The following is a 19,851-nucleotide window of genomic DNA, read 5'->3' on the forward strand; positions in this document are numbered from 1 at the left end:
GAGTACAATGAGGTAGTGTAAAGTATTGTAGGAAGGATATACAAACTATGACAGGGAGAGAGTGAGCAAAGACGCGAGAGGATTATTCATGGTAGAAAGATAATGGAGAAGGTTTTATAGCAAGAGAATCTGTGCTGCTAGAAACATCAGTGGATGAGGAAAATGATTATAATGAAGGGTGCAAATGAATGCAAGAACAGAAGTTGGTGATAAAACACCTATTTTATAATTTTATATGTTTTGCTACAAAAACGACACATCCCATGCATTCATCATTTACTTTGTCGTAGCCAGGGTCATCAATATCACTCAGACAAATGACTGGAATTATGAGAGAATAAAAGGAAAGGACAGAAGATTGGGGTACTATAGGATTCAATAAAAAACCTTTTTAATAAACCTTCTCAGGCTTAACGAGAGGATAGGAATAAGTGGCATAGGGGTAAAAACTAGCACCATAACTGATGGGTACAGCGGCATCATGAGTGTAGCCGAAAGCAGGAGAAGGCTGAACATAGCCAACATTCTTAAGAGGTGAAGCAGCAACAACGGTGGTCGCAGGTTGGACATAGCTCCTAACCTCAAAGTTCTTAAGTGGAGAAACATAAGTGGGCTGCACATAGCGATTGAGCTCGATATTCTTGATTGGCTCAGCTGACAGGTAAGTGGCAGGAGAAAGAACAGTGGATTTCATCTGGATGGGAGACACAGGAAATATATGCTTGTATTCATCCAGTGGGGCCACAGGGAGGACATGTTTGTAATCAGTGGATTTTACCTCCACAGGGGCAGCATAGGCAGTGGCAGGGACGACTTGTTTCATCTTGTCGCTCTTAATCTCATATGGATAGACAGCTGCAAGATCGCCCAAAGCATAACCCTGATTCTGGAGAATGCTATATGAGAAGCTATCTCCCACACGATCAGACTTGACCACAGAAGTTTCCACTGGTAGCACAGCAGCAGCATTGGCTGCAGCGACAAGGCACAGAATGGTAGCGATCTGTAACAGCATGCCAGTTCTTTGGTAACTAACTGCAGAATTTACTAACTTCAAAATACAATTTGTATCTTATATGCGTCATGTTTGTGTTTGATTAAATATATTTATTTTGTACAGTCTATACACAAATGTTTGAAGTTTATTGGTGCTGTAAAAATTATATAATATTAAAACATTTTGTTGTGTAAAATATTATATTAGCGCTCTTAATCGTAAATACGATTTTACATTATATTTTTAGCGCTTTTATTAAAACGACATGTTTCGACGGGTAATACCGTCGTCTTTAGGTTTTTATCAATTTAAATATTTTAAAAACTATTAGATATTTGATGCAATATATTATAATGATCCGTAGTTCTGTTTGTAGCTTTCCATTTTCATGGTAAGTTGCTTATTGTAGTCAGACGTTATATTTATCTGTGTTTTAATAAAAGCGCTAAAAAATATAATGTAAAATCGTATTTACGATTAAGAGCGCTAATATAATATTTTACACAACAAAATGTTTTAATATTATATAATTTTTACAACACCAATAAACTTCAAACGTTTGTGTATAGACTGTACAAAATAAATATATTCAAAATACAAGAAATTCCTTCAGCAGTGATCTGTGAATCCATGCCAGGTATTTAGTAACAAACTCCATGTTACACAGTCTACATGGAACAATCAAAAGTTGTTCAGCTAGTGAAGAAATTAATTGCTTTTATGGAAACAAAATATTCATCATCATGTTAAAAAAGTCCATTATTTTTAAACCAACTACATCTAGTCCACATTTTTAAATATTACATATCTAGATGTGCCATTTTAACATCATTCTTCCATCTACCACTAATTCTCATAGTTAAAACCTTCGAACAATTTTTTTCAGACGAAAGTATTGAATGCACTTCTCTTTATCTCCCTGAAAAGTGTTTGTCCTATCCATCACATTAATCTTTATTTCATCATCACAACAATATTACAGAGAGGCATATGCAAATGGGAGGATAAAATATTAATGGAACTTAGAAAAATGGGGTCTAGGGTTTGGACCGGATTAAATTATGGGACTTTTGTAAAAATGGTACAGGCAACTCTCGGTTTACGAACGAGTTCCGTTCCAAGACGTTGTTCGTTATACGTTTCTGCTCGTTATGTGTATCTTGCATTCCTGAGCTATTACGATACGTATACGTTAGCACCCATTTTAAAGCATTAAAACCGTGTACTAAACAACGAATGGTCTATATAATAAATTTTATTATAATGTATGTATGCGTTATGTTTTATCAGTACCAGCACTACTATTACGCTGTGGACCCATGATCGCTTAAATTTTTAAAAATATATTTTAAAGTCACCAAATGCAGAACTACAATTGACCGTCTATGATAACCTAGGCAAAGGGGGAATCACCTATTTCTTTCCCGCGAGAAAATATTCTGGCATGTAGAACGTCTTTTACTGGCTAGATTAGTTTTAATATCCAAGAACGGTTCATTATAAATATCAAGTAGTAATTTTCTGATAATTATTGTAATAGATACATTTTTAAAAGTCTATTTATTTAAATGTTGCAATTATGTTCGCTATACCTTGGAATTTCGTTTTATAAGGAACTCCATCTATTGGCGAATTTAAGAAATTTTGAATGAATTGTGACGTTCGTTATAGCGAATGTTCGTAAATTGAGCGTTCGTAAACCGAGAGTTGCCTGTACTTGTAATTTTTTGGTGACATAAAATTTTGTATTTTTTATCAGCTGTCTAACTATGGAATTTTGAAAACTGGCCCTACATGGCAGAATTAGATAGATACAATATTTTCTATCTAATTCAAGTCATCATGTCAATGTCAATACACAGTTTATTACCTATTCAGTGAGTGATTGGGAAGACAGAGACGACTACTCACAGAGTCCATAACAAATGACTAAATGTTTTCTGTATTCTATGTGACATATCGTCGTGGTACAAATACATTACTATTAATGCAAAACTCATCTGTGATGTTTTTAGACTGTTAATGTAACAACTGAAAAGAAATTCTATTCAGTTGTTACCGGTTACAATAACTTTGAAGAAGAAAATATTTTCTCAAATCCTTGAATCACAGAACCAGTAGGCGTGTTAGAAGCTTATTTAAATGATATTAAAAATGGGTAGGTGCTACCATCCTCCAAGGAAACACACTCAATTTCTATAACAGTCAATTAATCACGAAAATTATCATTGCTCTTTGTGAGGACAAATCAAAATCCAAAAATGTCCTGTGGATGAGATACCCACTTACTGAATAGTATAATGGATTTTGCATGACATCACTACCGTGATCATATTATTTTTCTAATTAAGGTCAAAAACAGTGGTTGGAGAAACTGATCTTTCATTATCCCGCTTTCTTTATTTAGAGAAGTTTCATTAACCGCACAAATTCCCAGTGCCAGGGTAAAATGATATAAGTTCAAAAATTACAATAGAAGTATGATTGATACTTCATATTACCTTCAATTTCAAAAAACTTTCACTTCAACCTCATGACTAGGTGTAAATTGTACAATCATATCAATATAAATTTTTGGAAATATAGAAAAACGTAATTGTAAGAATTGCCCAAAACTGCTGATCCTTTGGTGAACTCTTACGACTTGTACACCTTCACCCCAGTACCGGTCAAAATATACACCATGCTACACATTTTATTTTTGGATAATTTTAATATCATACATAAACTGAAAATAAGTGAAATATTTAATACAAGATTAGAATAAGAGTTTACTTCGAACAGTTTCCAAATATGTTCTTCGCAATTTTGCCTACTGCAAGAATCATTATGTTAATTTATTGCAGAAAAATGTCTGTTGTTGCTAAATTTAAATAAGCTACACATACAACTACATAGTTCATTGTTCCTTGTACTTTTAAACACATACTGCACCATTCTGAAAAAATACATTAAATAAAAATTGTAGATGTTAAAGAAATTTAGACTATATTGTATATCAGCGTAGTAAAACTGGCGGCCCGGGAAAGTACTTATTAATTTGTTACCAATTAGTATAAACCCGTATTTTTCGAAGTTGATATTCCGTCACTGGTAAAAGAACATTCTCTTCAGTGCTCTCACTAAAGACATTGACTTTAAAAGCATAAGATGCACCTTCTACTGGTACAAATTGTTACTATATCAGATGCAAACTGTTAAGATAGCGGAGTTAAAATAATTTGTATAAGTTTACCAGGCAAAAATTGTGAGAGACACAAGCTGTTGCAGGAGCAAATTTGAAATAATATACAACTCTATAGTAATTTGTGCACATTTAAATAACATTTATATTTCAGCATATGCAATGATAATTTGTCATTTCTCAATAAGTATTATCAAAGACAACGACAATGAGAAAATAGTGACAGTAGGGGTTTCTTGGCCCTTGGGTCCAACAGGAAAATTATTCTGGACCACCCTGTTGTATATTATTGTACGTATTAATGTTATCGAAAATAAACTAAAGTACAAACAGTGAAATGTCGTAATGTTTTCGGTAGAGGTAAAAGAGAATCGTAACTTACCACCTTCATGATGAATAGTCTATAGCTGTGACTGACGAAATCGGTAAGTGTTCGATTGCCCAGAAGAAGGTCTGCTGATGCTGTACAAAGACACAAGTAAACTCCTCAGCTTTTATACTTTTCCAAAGAATCCTCCCCTAAAAATATCACTCCCTCTCCCTAAGCCCTCTTGTAAAAAAAAAAGAGCAGACACCACCCTACATTTAGCAAGATGACCACGCCTGCTTCTACCGACCCTTGACTAGGTTACCAGAACAAACATGGCAGAGAACTTTTCTGCCTGCTTGAAGGTAGACAATAATTTAAACGTTTAATGTTAAAGACATCTGAGTTTGGAACGGTTAGGGGCAGAGGGGAAGGACGCTTGATGGTCCCATATATTGTCTGTCTTCAGCTTCAAGGTCATGGCAGTTGTGGTGTTCTTCTTCGATTGGTGCGTCTTCTGAAGTGGACGCCTCAGCAACAACAGCAGAAAGAGAATATAGTACCGGTTTGAAAACAAAAAGAAACTATAATTTTGATGGCATCGGTTATCTCTTGGCAATAACAACAGTCGCCATTTTAATTTCTTAAGTATGGGCACGTGATTTTGAACATACAAGTTGTGCCATTTAGCTAATTTGTTTTCAGTTTAAACAGACAAGTATCTGCTCTCTTTTCAGCATAAAATTCTGTCTACAATACTATATTTGTAACCAGAATCTCCTTTCAGAAGGTACACAGTAACATGGCATTATTGTTATTTGTGCTTAATTAACGACGCTGTCAGTAGCTTAGACTATACATCTGTGGATGATTAATGAATTGGAAGGTACATGGAAGGAAGTTTTCATGGCATAGAGGGTAATGAAAAAACACTTAAATCCTCAGTTAGTGTTGCCGGTCTCCGGGCTCAGATTTGAACCCGGGACCTCCTTAATACAAAACAGAAGAACGGCTCACTCACTCATAATATTCGGTCCATAGTGATATATCGTTACCAAAACATTTATTTATAAATATAAAAAGAGGTGTAGTGTAACTGTGGTAGCGCTCACATGTGAATTTCAACCCTAATTTTCTGCATTTTAAAGATTTATTTTGTCACAAAATTTAAAGTACCACGCTGGTAGATCTGAGTTTCAACATCTATCCTTCTTAAATTTTTACACAAGAGAGGACGAGGTTCATGGTGAAGTTCTTTTAATATAATATTCTATAAGTGATCATCAACATCACCATCATTTAAAACGTATACTTATGTCAAACGGAGTTTTACTGATCTTTATCGTGAAATCAGAAAATTCATGAATAAAATGGGAACAGCCCTAATTTCAAAAGCTCATATAGGATAACAATATAAATCAAGAATGGATGGATCATACTTGAGAAAACGACGGCTCCATGAAGATTATAAAAAAAAGTTTTTTATATATGAGATAAATTCAAGGTGAAACACGGTGCCAATAACTTCGGAGCACTGATCCAAAGACAACCTTGAGACTCCGCTATGCATAGAACTCGAGCGATTAAACTAGTGAGCTCAAGTCATTTCCATAGACGCTTATAAAACTGAAACAACGCTAGTGGAAGATGTTCACGTGATTTCCACAAACCGGCCTCCCTCCACGTCCCTCCCTTCTCTTTGACTCCACCTCTCCAATTATCGATTACTTCATGTCTGAACTGTGGTATAAACAGCTAATCAAGAAACTCTTTCATTAGCTTTTTTCTTTCTTTCTTTCTTTCTTTCTTTCTTTCTTTCCCTCCTTCCTTTTTTCTTCCTGTCTATCTGTCCATCCACCAATCTTTCTTTCCTTTGTGTCTTTGTGTGTATGTTTGTTTCTTTCAAAATTTCGGATGTATTATTCTGAAAACCATCAGAAGACATTGAATTTAAATGTGAGAAACTTTGTACCATTTGGGCCAGTTGTTCATGATCTTCTGATGCAGAAACGCTGGGGAAAAAAGGATATTTTTAAATCAATATAACCAGGGAAGTTATGAGAAGAATTCATTTTCAGTCAATTATTGAGTTTACACGGAAAAATTTGTTAAACGGGAAAGGAGAGACGTTTTGGCCGTCAGGATCCACGACTTCCAACCATGGCACGACCAAAATTTTCAACACGCTAATTATAATTTTGTCATCCTTAACAAGAATTACACGACGTAATCAAAACCAAGGTTAAATACATGCCTCGTTTAGAAATAATCCAACGATACTTCTTTCGTTTTTCTGAAGAAAAGACAATCTGTCTGGTTCGCCGTACTCTATAGGCAACTTCTTTGACATGTCTGTGAAGCGCGTTGTTTCATCAATCTGAGAAAGGCGAACGGCGAAGTATGAACTTTTTGGATGAGTACAGCAGACAAACGAGGTCATCCAATTTGGTCACTGGGCAGGGAGCCAACGTCCCCTCAGAAGGGGGGGGGGGAGTTACGAAATGTTACGCATGTGTGGACTTTCCAAATAACACGCTTTTCAAGTAAGACAATTCCACGGTGTTTGTTAGTTAACATTAATTTTCACGTTTGTACCATTTTTTCTCATCCTTTTTCGTCTCGCATTCTCCCAGTTTTGTTTACTTAAACAGAGTGCAGACGTGTGTTTCAATGGAGTACGAAAAAGTTGTTGGTTTGATCCTCATTTATTGCAGACACACATGTCATGTGCAAAGACAATGAACAGCACACATGGTGATAACCGTCTTCTGTGTTGTGACGCCGTGTGGTCTTGTAGGCTGATACCGTCATTTCGGATGACGTATTTCCTTTTCACCTTGAAGATGGAGGCGATACGCTCCTCCAAAAATTCGATAACAAGACTTCACAAGATCACAATTCAAAAGACCACCATCGACATTTTCAACACCGTTAAAACCTCAGTCTCAGTTTAAATAAAAAATTATGCAGTGTAACTAGAAAATTACTTTTCTCGTATTGAGACGTTAATGCCTTAAATTATTTTAAATAATGTTTCAAATACAAGTTTTCGACCTGTTATATTGCAGAAGATAACAGGACTATTCATGTGAATTTTAAAATCAGAAATTGCAATGAAAACCAAGACAGAATATTTATGATATCCGTAAAAAAAGCATGTAATCACATGACGCTCGGTTGATTTCACTACATTACGAAGCTGGTGATTTGAACGTCCGCATTTTGAAGGAAATGCAGCTGTACATAAGATTACAGATGAAAAAACAAGGATTTCTATGTAGGTTACTTAAGATAAATGCGGGCAAACTACGGCTTCGAAAATTACCCGCTGAACAACAACCAGAGTTTATGATACCCTATTACTAAAATATTCATTTTGTACTTCTGTACACTATTACGTTTAGTTAATGCAAATATTAAACCGTTTTTGAACAAATGAATTTTATCGCGATATTCTCACGACCGCTGGTATTTGAAAATTAAAAAAAAAAACAGTCCCCTTAAAAATAAATTATTGTCCGCTTCGCGTGTCAGGACGCACGTGGGAGCAGCCGCTGCCTTGTTTGTAGTAGCACACTCACCCCAGAGCAGGTTCCGTGTTGTACACTCCCAGAAGGTGTGCAACTGCTGTTTCAATGCCAAGAGGTACTGTATAGCCTATAACCAGTTAAAAATAAGGTCCGATAAGTTTATTGTGGGACGTTTATATTGTTCTTCTTCTTTTAATTAACAACACAATTTTCAGGTTTAATTTGACTAAACGGGACAAATTTATATCGATTATACACCTGAAGATGGTTCATTGAAAACCGAAACATGTCGTGAAAATGATGATGCTCTAATTGTAAATCGAACATTTCGATAGAAAGAGCATAATTTTAATACATATTTTAATATATTTTAAATATTTTAAATATTAAATGTTAATTATAGTAATAATATTTTAATATTTAATAAAATATTTTATTGTGATTAGACGGTTAAAATAAACAATTATAATCATCATAATATGACGCAGCAATATCACCTCATAAACGGGACAATAAAATAATTTCCAAATGTGTCCTGTGCCTCGTAAATCAGAAGAAAAGAAAAGAAAAGAAAAGACCGACTGTCTCTCCGTGCACACTTGGATCGCGTACCTCCGGCCCACCATTACGCCTACTTCTTCGGCGACAAGTCTTATAAAACAGACAGGACGTGGAGAAAACATGTTTGGAAGTTTCGTCCTACGCAGTCTTACCACGAGGCCACTGATTTAGTGTCCTGTTAAGAGTCAATATATCGTTTCTACATCTATAGTTACATAGTGAAGAGAATTAAAGAAGCAGATTTGTGGTATTCGATATTTGTCAAGGCGTGGATATTTCTTGCTTTCCTCCCACGACCTTTTACTGTTCTGTACATACTAAATCTTTAACAAGGGCGGGGTGGAGGGGAGGAATTTACTGTAAAGCAAGATCAAGTTTGAGGTTGGACAAATCGAATCTCAACATGGAGGCTGATCTGTTCCATTGTACATGTCTTGAGCACAAGGCTGACCGGCGAGACGGCACGGACCTGGTCTCCGTTGTCACCACCGGGTGTTTCTCAACCGTCTACACGCTTTCATACAGAAACGACATACTGAGTAAGTGAGAATCTTACGGTCCATTGCATAATAATTCTTGGATATTAGCGGAGCTTGATCAACCACAAAGGTTATGTAGCGTCGAAAGGTACGATGATGTGTGAATTAAAAATGTGGAAGGGAGTGGTCGCGGTTTATTTTTGAAAACATTATCACAGTATTCGCCTGGAAGGACTGTGTAAAACTGCGAAACACCTCAATTAGGGAATCCGACCTCCGGTCCAAGGTTCGAAGACGGGGCCTACAGAATAAACAACAGGCTCAACAACACGGTGAAAGAGATTGCCTCTTCCTGCATGGTATGGACAGGCCGAGCGGATGGAATGGGTGAAAACCATGGGCAAAAATAGTATGGCATTATGAATTAACAAGGCGAAAATTAAAAGAATGTTGGGGAAAAAATGGGAGGCTGCTACAGGAGCAAAGTTAAGTAAATATTATATCAAATCTAAAACTTCTTGACGATGGTGAAGAGTCAATTGAATAAAAATTTCCTTGGATATTATCCATCGTCTAGTAAATATAAAACGTAAAAAAACGACGTTTCGGAGATGGGACTCTATCTCCGTCTTCAGGTTTCTACACAGTTGGGCCCACTAGATAGAGCTGGTCCGGAGATAGTGATTAGCTCTATCTAGTGGGCCCAACTGTGTAGGAACCTGAAGACGGAGATAGAGTCCCATCTCCGAAACGTCGTTTTTTACGTTTTATATTTATTAGACGATGGATAATATCCAAGGAAATTTTTATTCAATTACGTAAATATTAATTTGTTAGTAATTAGATAACTCCATGTCACAAAAAAACGTTTCTCGTAATTTTATCTACTCCTTCCATGCAAATGTTGCAAAAATAACTAAACGATGGAACACACTACTTTCATATCCTTCCAAATTCATTAACTTGTTCACAAACGTTTTTCCATTCGATGCCACGTGCCTTGAGCAGTTCAGTATGCATCATTAAATATACTAAAAATGAAACACGGCATTAACTACTGGATACGACTGTACACGTTTTTCAAAAGCCCATCGCTCGAGGCTAGGAGAGACTATGGTAATACAAAAATGAAAACAAAAGAGTGTTTGCAGCGGCTACGTTAACGGTTGTAGCGTAGAGACATGATTGGTTGCGGAATTATTTAAAAAGCAGACCTGAGAAAAACAACTAGGCCTGTCCTATTGTTGGGGGATAACGTATTCAACATGGCGTCTGGAATTCAAGAGCATAAATCTTCAGAAGACGCAAATAAACGATCTTGAACCTCAACAACTTTTATCCAGTCATCATAGTTATTTGTATGTAGGCCAAAATCTTTCGAAACTTAAAGGAAGATCAAATGATATTTGGCATATTGACCGTTCAAATTAATTCAGTGAAGGGAATAAAAATTGGACACGTATTTGCAGTAACGTCTCGTAATTATCATGTAGGCCTGACCGCAAATATTCTTAACGATTATATCGATATTACAGGAAACTAATAGACATACAAATGAATTTAAAAGAAGAGAGATGTGAGAAGTAAATCTTATTATAAACCCAAAAATAACCTTTTATTATACTTCGATTAAGGATAAACCTTAAATAAGACGTTTCAGTATAAGATAAATGTTTTACTAAATGTACTTGATGAATGTTTAAAAATTCGCTGGATTTGTTGAAAACAAATAAATTTACTTTCACAATTTGTTCTCATTGGTCAGCTCAGATTCCATCCACTGGTGAACCTGTCAGTTCTGTTACTCTGCACACACTGTACAGATTAAAGGCTCCAGACTACAAACCTGTTCTAAACCTTGATTTGGCCGGGATTCAAGGTTATACTATCTATGGACTGGTCACTCCTTTACGAAAAAAATGTAATATTTGGTACAGTCACCTGTACGTTGATTTGCTGTTTCTTCCATACAAATAAATGCAATGACACATTTATTAAAAAGATATAAAATCATCTGAAGGAATGTTACATTCTATAAAGTTACGAGACACTCAATAAAGAACCATATTCTTGTAGATTATTGGAACCAATTCTGATACTAACACTCCGATCTTTTATTAAAGAAATAAAGTGTAACAAAAAGATGACTACCTTTTGGAATTTTTTGCAGCGTAGTGTGATAGGAACTAACCGGCATTTCATAGGTTTTACTGCCATACAATATGGATGGCCCCGAATCGCTGATAATCCTCGGTTTAATTTATTCTGGTACGCAAATTCCAGTTAAAATCGTAGAGTTTGTGTGCGTGCATATGTGTAATGCCACAATATTATATTTTACAACTAGCGACATTTTTATTTATTTATTTATTTTAGCTAATAAATAGTTCGGATTGTACATCACTACAATTTTTTGCAGAGCTGCGTTACGTACGTCGACTACGTTTACATTTCTCTTTGTTATAGGTGTATTTTGGCAAAACATTTGCGACCCACTTATGCTTTACCTTTACCTTGAATCAGAACATTCTTAATACCACTTTGACATTAAATTAACATTTTTCGCGCTACGCACGAGCGATCTCACTTCAAAACACCGATCCTTCGAGCCTGGTTTATTTAGTGCAATGGTATTCAAACTTTTTTTGTTCGCGTACCCCCAGATATAATTTCTCTTCAAATTTGTACCCCCAGAGTTGTTGGTGTATAATTCAAGTTATACATAGTATATAATCTACATTTAAAATAAATTAAATAAATTACATTACTGATTATTCAGTGTTTATCATAAAATAATATTTTTTTTAAAATTTCACGTACCCCTTAAGATGTCTTCGCGTACCCCCGAGGGTACGCCTACCCCAGGTTGAATACCACTTATCTCATCGCCTCCACTATTAAGCTATTCCTGGATTTTAAACAATAAATCTTGCACTTTACTATCGAAATTTTCTAACAGAAGAAGGTTTTTGCAAAAAGAAAAAAGAAAGAAAAAGAAAAAGAAAGGGTTGAAAGTAGTCCGATAAGCCCTGATATATAACAAACAATGTAAATCTATTTTATTCCATATCAGTGTTGCCATCTACCAGCTACTCAATAAACCGTCAATAACAGACCACGCATTTATAAAACATTCCATCGTCAATACATTCTTCTTGCCTTGAATTACAGTTATTGTCTTATGTCTAGGTGGTATTAAGTTCTTTTTTTTAAGTTAAGTACTTGAGGTTGGATGGTTTTGTAATTTATGAGTTGGTTGATTTTGAGTGGGATGTGTTGTTTTTGTTGTGTCCTTTTTTATTGTTTTGTTCTGTCTCTGTGTTGATGTATCTCATTGTATGTTGTGTCTTATGGTTTTTGTTGTGTCCTTTGTTTATTGTTTTGTTGTGTCTCATTGTGTTGATGTATCCCATTGTTTGTGTGTCATATTGTTTTTGTTGTGTCCTTTTGTTTATTGTTTTGTTCTGTCTCTGTGTTGATGTATCTCATTGTTTATTGTGTCTTATTGTTTTTGTTGTGTCCTTTGTTTATTGTTTTGTTGTGTCTCATTGTGTTGATGTATCCCATTGTTTGGGTGTCATATTGTTTTTGTTGTGTCCTTTTGTTTATTGTTTTGTTCTGTCTCTGTGTTGATGTATCTCATTGTTTATTGTGTCTTATTGTTTTTGTTGTGTCCTTTTGTTTATTGTTTTGTTCTGTCTCATTGTGTTGATGTATCTCATTGTTCTGTTCTGTCTCATTGTTTTGTATGTTATTGTAGGACACTGCCACCGGGTATAAACCCATTTGCAGTCAATAATAAATAATAATAATTCCCGCCAACTTCTTTTACACTTACAAGTGACCGACCATCTGTGCCACTGCAATATATTATAAAAAAATACATGAATTTGTCATATAAGGAGGTAGGTATAGGAATAAGAATAAGAACTGAAGCTGTTTTCATGGCCTTGAAATTCTTTTCTCTTCGTTCTTAGGTATTTAGCTTCAATAGCAATATAAATGTGGTTGAACTGACAAATAAGAGTAAGAAACTTGTATCTAACGATAAGAGTTAAAAGCTGTGAGGTCTGCGAAGAAAAGAAGACGACCCTCTATTACAAGAGCTTCAGAGAAACAGTTTAGTTGTAGTTTCTAACCATATGAAAGAAGTGTATTATCTGAAGTCGCTTATAGTTACAGTTTGATTGCATCAACCAACAAGAACGTGTTTCTCATTTCTACTCCAAAGACATTTTACTTCTCAAACAGATGGAAACAATGAAGTATTTACAACTGGTAAGTAATCTATAATTTCATAAGATAGTGTAATTGCGTCATATTGTAAATATTATATCAATTGTTTATTTTAATCCGTCTGATCACAATATAATTTTTATTTAAAATTTCTTATAATTAAGATAATAAAATATCATTCATGTTCCATATCGATTGATGAATGATATTTTATTATCTTAATTATAAGAAATGTTCCATATCGATTGATCGATCGATCAATCGATCAATCGATATGGAACATGAATGATATTTTATTATCTTAATTATAAGAAATTTTAAATAAAAATTATATTGTGATTATAATTAAGATAATAAAATATCATTCATGTTCCATATCGATTGATGAATGATATTTTATTATCTTAATTATAAGAAATGTTCCATATCGATTGATCGATTGATCGATCGATCAATCGATATGGAACATGAATGATATTTTATTATCTTAATTATAAGAAATTTTAAATAAAAATTATATTGTGATCAGACGGATTAAAATAAATAATTAATCTATAATTTGTTTAATATTAACTAACACTTGCTTGTACCGTCGTATATGCCTCACTAATACGTGATGTATGAAACAGCTATTATTTTGGTAATTACACATTCTGTAAAGAGTATCCTGAAAAACAAAACGACAGCAAATTACACATCACAGTTACAACGTATGGCCGCCTACATAAGAAAAAGAAATGCGAGGGATTACATATCCTGTTATAAAAGCATTAGGACTGACGATATCTTTAACATGTGTTCATATTCTACGTGAAGTGATAGTTGTAAATGATAATAAAAATAACAGCAATGACAATAATAATCAAGTATCTGTATTATTTACCACGCGTCAAAATATGTTTGATATAAATGACAAGTGTGTGTGAACTGTCAGACCTGATTAAATGAGATATGTAAATACGCGATTTCGAAATTGCATCTTTAACTTCCACGTTTACTTATTACAATTTGCACCACATAAGTTTATACAACCGTTAGGCTCCTTAGAACCCAATAAAATGAATAGGTAAATTCAGGCAATTCGAATAAATATTATGTAGGCCTACAAATCTCTTTAGCCTCGATTATACAAATATCTAATGTGTAGACTCACTATATAAAGTAATAAAAAAACCTCAGAAAAAGGTAATTCCGTTCGCATTTCAAGGCAATGAATATTTTTTAAAATTATGTTGTATTGTTGTGGAGTGTACAGTCTTACCCTGATTAAATTAAACCAAGTATAAGTGCATGAAAACAAAATGTAGTGAAACGCACTTTAACCTAAGAGAAATTAAATAAGTGAGAAATTAGGATATTAGTCTAAGCAACGATAAAATCGGTGGTCAAAACAGGTCGTACAATATTGAAAAGGAAGAAATGCATGAGAATTTTTGTGGGGAAAACTCTTGAAAACTGGAACTTGGAATATCGGGAAGGAGATGAGAGGATATCATTAATATGTATGTTAAGGGAAACAGGTTGTGAGGGTGGGATGTGGATGAAACTGGCTCAGGGTCGCGTTCATGTTCGATGACATCTTTAGAATTGGCGTTGTTAAATTCCCGGGTTCTATTTTTAACATTGTTGGTGTAAGTTTAATTACGTATTTTGCCGAGTATAGTAGATAGTGTCGGTTTCTGACTCCAGATGTCACGCCATTTACTCCAGATGAGTCCATGTGAGGTTTATGGCTGACAACGTGGTGCATTTTTATGTTTCTATCCGATTATTTTCGCCATTTATTATTCCATCAAATCTCAATATTAATCTACCATCACCTCGTCACAACAGGCTGGTACAATCGGCCTATTTGAAGCCGTAATACCACAGGACTCACTCTCACCCACTCCCGCCCTTTATTTGAATCTGACTTTTGTTTCCGCGCAGGTGTCGACTTTTCTGACGGTCAGTGTTTACGGAGCACCGCCAGTGTTCGTGGTGCAGCCGTTGCTGATTGGCAACGACGCTCAACTGGAAGCTCTTCGGGGTGATGTAGGGTTAGTGCTGTCTCCCATTGGAGGACACGTGCTCGTAGTGGCTTCTTCAGCATCCACTGCGGAACACCAGTGGAAGGAAGAAGCATCTGAGCAATACGACGAGGGCACTGAGGAAAACCAAGACTGGAAGGAAGAAACCGAAAACGAAGAACAAAGTAAGGAAGAACCTGAAAGTAAGGAATATTATGAAAATGGAGATTATTCTGATAGGAAAAAATCAGAAGAAAACGATTATTACAGTGAAAAATCTTATGAAGAATCTACTACAGAAAATCAAGAGTTAGAAGAATCAAATGATTACACTGAGGAAAATGAAGCTGAATCAGAGAACTATGGGAAGGCAGAGGAATATGAAAGTAAGCCTGATTATGGTTCAGGCGAAAATGAAGATGGCGAAGAGAATTCGACTGAAGACTCTTATGACAAAAACGAAGAGCCAACAAATGAATCAGAAAGTAGAGAAGGGAAATCAGCAGGTGGTGAAGGCAATGTGGAAAACAGTGAATCAGGAAATTATTATGAGAAATCCCTAAATTATCAGAAAGAAAATGGAGAAAATCAGAACTCAGTTCCTGATACTGAATCAAAAAGGCAAACTGTAGAAGTAATCAGTGATCAGAAGATTGTTCAAAGTGCAGACAATGATGGAATCGCTTCAGTTAATGAAACACGTAAGAAAGATGACAAATCAATCAATCCAATTTATCAAGCAAAACCTTTTCACGTGCTTGAAGACATTGTGGTGGGATCCATAAACAAGTCAAAGCTGGAAGATTCCCAAAATCAGGACGCTACAAATACGAAAGGTTCTCAGGATGAAAGCGACGCCAAAGACTCATCTGCGGTCCTGACGTCGAGCCCACCTCCGAAGGAAACAGAAGAAGTGCAGCTCTCGCCAGTGGTGTATCATGTCAGTCCAAAATTGCTTCAAATCGCGCCTGTTCAAGTTATGGGACTGTAACGGAAATCATAGACAAGTGATCCTCTTTGGGTGAAACAAGGGTACATTTTATTTCGAGAATCTGCTTACATTATTGACAAATCGTGTGCCAAAAAATTATAGTATTAAAATGCCATTAGTAAGTATGTATATCAATATTAATCGGGAAAAAATATTGTGCTCTGTCAATAAGAATCAGAAGGGACAGATCGCCAGATATATTACTGATAAACTCTAACATCTGTAATTACTAATTTCCATTTATAATATAAAAACAGAATGTGTCAGAGGTTAGTACACCAAATGAAATTATGGAAATGAAAGAGGAGATATGGCTGGGATGAGATAGGGGCCCGGGAATTTGAAAGGTGCAAAGGGGAACTGGAAAATTGTTGTGTCGTGCCTTCTGCGTGGAGGCCAGAATTAGATTAAACACATTAACATAAGTTTGACAAATTCTGACGGGAGAGCAAATTTAAAATTCGGGAAATATTACAAACAAGCAATAATTTCCCTAAGATCACTAATTATAACAACAAATGCATTCTCAAATGCGTAAGATAAAACCTGTTCAAAGGAATTAGAGAAGAAAGACGTGCATGTAATCTATAAATAAATCTAACAGGAAAAAGTAAAGAAGAGGATGGACTGCAGAAGAGTGGAGTGTATCAAACCTGTTCAGCAGAAATTAAGGTCTCTTACGTGCTGTACTAAGAGCAGGGCCGGTCCAGCAACAACCACAAACAACGCGGATGCCACAATTTCGTAATGAACTACACAATTCAGTAAACTCAGAACTAAACTCTGACACATCGCTTGGCTCTTCACATGCTCGTATTAGCTGCAGAGGTATTATATTTTTTTGCAATTTTAAAGTAACATAATTTTACGAAGATTTCTGTCTTCTGGGTTGTTGCGCCGAATTGCGATGAATCGCCCTGAAGACGGAGGCAGTATGCCCTCCGAAACGTTGGTAAACATCTACCATACTACGAGGCGCAACAACCCAGAAGACAGAAATCTTCTATCGCCCTGATGACGGAGGCAGTATGACCTCCGAAACGTTGGTAAACATCTACTTTACTACACGGCGCAACAACTCAGAAGACAGAAATCTTCATACTACCGCTGTGAAAACCTCAAATCATACATATAATTTTACTTTATCGCGCTGCAATTGGAAAGCTTAATCGTCAACAGAAGATCGTCCACATTTTTATCACCGACAATGTCACACTCCAATGACTTACAAAGAGAAAGGTCTCAAAACGATGTATCTCGTTCATACTAAGTAAAGTGTTAAAACAGAGTGAGAATACTTGTAGTGTTAAAACTAATATTTTCTCACGGTCAAGACAATCTGTTACTTTCAGGCTGCAGTTTTAAAAGTCTGTTTGCAAAGAGTATAATGTTGCAGGACATTATGAGCAATCTATGTAATTAAAATTTAATAAAATATATAATCATGGTTACGATGACGAAAGCGGTTTCAGATACACGACGCAGCACAAATGGCGCTTTAATGTCCAGAAAAATATCATGACATCAGAACTCCGTACACTACCCTCACGAATTCCTGTCAAATTTGACATCACTCCTATAAATAAACACATCCTGACGCACCTGCAAGAGAACGGAGAGACTGCAAGTTTAGTTTTCATACGAAACGAGTTTGGAAGATCAAGATTCTTGTAAGGTAATTGTAAAATTCTACAGAAATAAACTGACTTTATTAATGTTGATGCACAGCATTCTTTACTTTGCATGCTACAAATTGAAGTCTAATTGGCTTAAGCCAGCATTTCTGAAATAAAGAGAAATGTGCGGTGATTAAGGGGTCTTTGGCAGTACATAAAGATAAAACGATGGTACGAAAATTTTACACTGTTATAAAAATCGTTAGGAACAAGAATGTCGTAATTACTGTTGTTGACTTATTAATTACAGAAAAATAGTCTGGATGTATTACAGAGCAATATCACGTACCAATTCCGTGTAACCAACTAACAAACCAACTAAAATTTGTAAGTTATTCCTTAAAACTTCGATACTCAGCTGGCCAAAAAATTACCTCCTGTTTGGGACCCAAAGAAAGGATCACTGTGGTTACAAAGGTCTTAAACTACGCTAGCTGAATTCAGCCCATATCTTATTATTACAAGTCCACTTTAATAATATCCTCCCATCTAAACGTACATCTTTCGAATAGTCTTGTCCTTTTGAGGCTTTATGGCTGAAATCCCTGACTTTATCATCTCAACAATGTTGGGACGAAAAGTATAAATCATGAAGTTTAATGACGTGTATTTTTTACAACCTACGTTAATTATCAATATATTGTCCGCACTTTTTTCTGAGACATCTCCATCAATTGTTTTCTGCTTATTATCAGACATCAAGTTCCATGCCATTTAAGAATATATTAGCCTATATTTCGCCGTTGCCCGGGGAAAGAGCGTAAGTGTTAAAATACCTCGAAACGAAAATAAATTTTCAGAAACCACTCAAAATTTAGTTGTTGTTTTTTCAAAGTTTATACACAATTTGAATAATAATATTTAATATGATTACAGAATTGATAAATAAAGATGAGACCGAGGTAATACGTTTGCTAAGGTGTATAGACATTTTTAAATCCATGCCCTAAATCAGTAATAATATTTTGTTCTTAAATTACGGACTTACACACTTTTATTATATTTCCGGTTAATTACAGTTTCGTGTATTTCATGTTCATGATTTTAAATAAGGCACGGAAATGCATAACATAAGACTAATTTTACGTACACATGGACGGAAGAAGACAGAAGATCGGCTCTACACAAGAAATATGAACTGAGGAGAAACTCGCCCAAAATAAAATACATATTTTTTTCTAATTTGTAATGTATCACAACTTCCAATTTTGAATTGCAAAACCATAAACCCGTTTTTATGTTTCTCGTTCAACCTGTTAAGTGTCAGGATGTTCTAACCTGCCCAATGAACGCTACCAACACAGCAGAAAAAACATACTAAGAAACAAAAGAAAAGCATGGTAAAAACGGTCGGACAGCGGCCAGCATCTTGAAGAAGCAACGTCCTCCAAGTACACGATCAAGGTTGTTTTAAGGTTAGTGAACGCTTTCAGAAAAGTGCAAAATAACTCTGAGCATAAAGAGTGACAAACCCAGAATCTACGATCTGACTAAGGATTTGTTATTTCAAAATACATTCTGAAACAGAGGAGGTCAAACGGCCCAATGTGTGACGGCTGGAGAAGAAGCTACAATTCTTACAGTGGGGTACGAATATAAATAGGGGTAAATGGGGGGACAGATGTTTAAACACGATTTGGAGATCCAGCAGCATGTCCGTTGAAGATGGCTGTCTTCTGGGTTGTTGCGCCGTGAAGTCTGGTAGAAGTTTACCGACGCTACAGAGATCCTTGCTGCCTCCATCATCAGGGCGACCATCGACTTGATGATGGAGGCAGCAAGGACCTCTGAAAAGTCGACAAACTTCTACCAGAGTACAGAGCTCAACAATTCAGAAGACAGCCATCTTCAGACTCACCGCCGTGAAAACCTCAAATCCTA

General features: G+C 35.6%; 2 protein-coding genes across 2 annotated transcripts; one reads left to right on the forward strand and one right to left on the reverse strand.

The window, feature by feature from the left end:
* Positions 1 to 203: 203 nt before the first annotated feature.
* Positions 204 to 4,724, reverse strand: LOC110835825 (uncharacterized). The gene is made up of 2 exons (XM_022076445.2): positions 4,564 to 4,724; positions 204 to 1,003 (listed from the first exon to the last, which is right to left on the reverse strand). Exons 1-2 carry the CDS (start codon positions 4,570 to 4,572, stop codon positions 392 to 394), a joined length of 621 nt encoding a protein of 206 aa, XP_021932137.1. The 5' UTR covers positions 4,573 to 4,724; the 3' UTR covers positions 204 to 391.
* Positions 4,725 to 8,875: 4,151 nt separating this feature from the next.
* LOC110835839 (uncharacterized) lies at positions 8,876 to 18,015 on the forward strand. The gene is made up of 3 exons (XM_022076476.2): positions 8,876 to 9,118; positions 13,235 to 13,336; positions 15,224 to 18,015. Exons 2-3 carry the CDS (start codon positions 13,310 to 13,312, stop codon positions 16,292 to 16,294), a joined length of 1,098 nt encoding a protein of 365 aa, XP_021932168.2. The 5' UTR covers positions 8,876 to 9,118; positions 13,235 to 13,309; the 3' UTR covers positions 16,295 to 18,015.
* Positions 18,016 to 19,851: the final 1,836 nt, after the last annotated feature.

This window comes from Zootermopsis nevadensis, unplaced genomic scaffold, assembly GCF_977971745.1.
Source record: "Zootermopsis nevadensis isolate Lab colony 2312 unplaced genomic scaffold, Znev_1.0 Znev_ptg000010l, whole genome shotgun sequence".
Lineage (NCBI taxonomy): Eukaryota > Metazoa > Arthropoda > Insecta > Blattodea > Termopsidae > Zootermopsis > Zootermopsis nevadensis.

Excerpts from the sequence above, each read along its gene's own strand:
- LOC110835839 (XM_022076476.2), top strand. The coding sequence starts at position 13,310 with ATGGAAACAATGAAGTATTTACAACTG. Across the intron at positions 13,337-15,223 it reads CAATGAAGTATTTACAACTG|GTGTCGACTTTTCTGACGGT; the intron begins GTAAGTAATCTA and ends GTTTCCGCGCAG.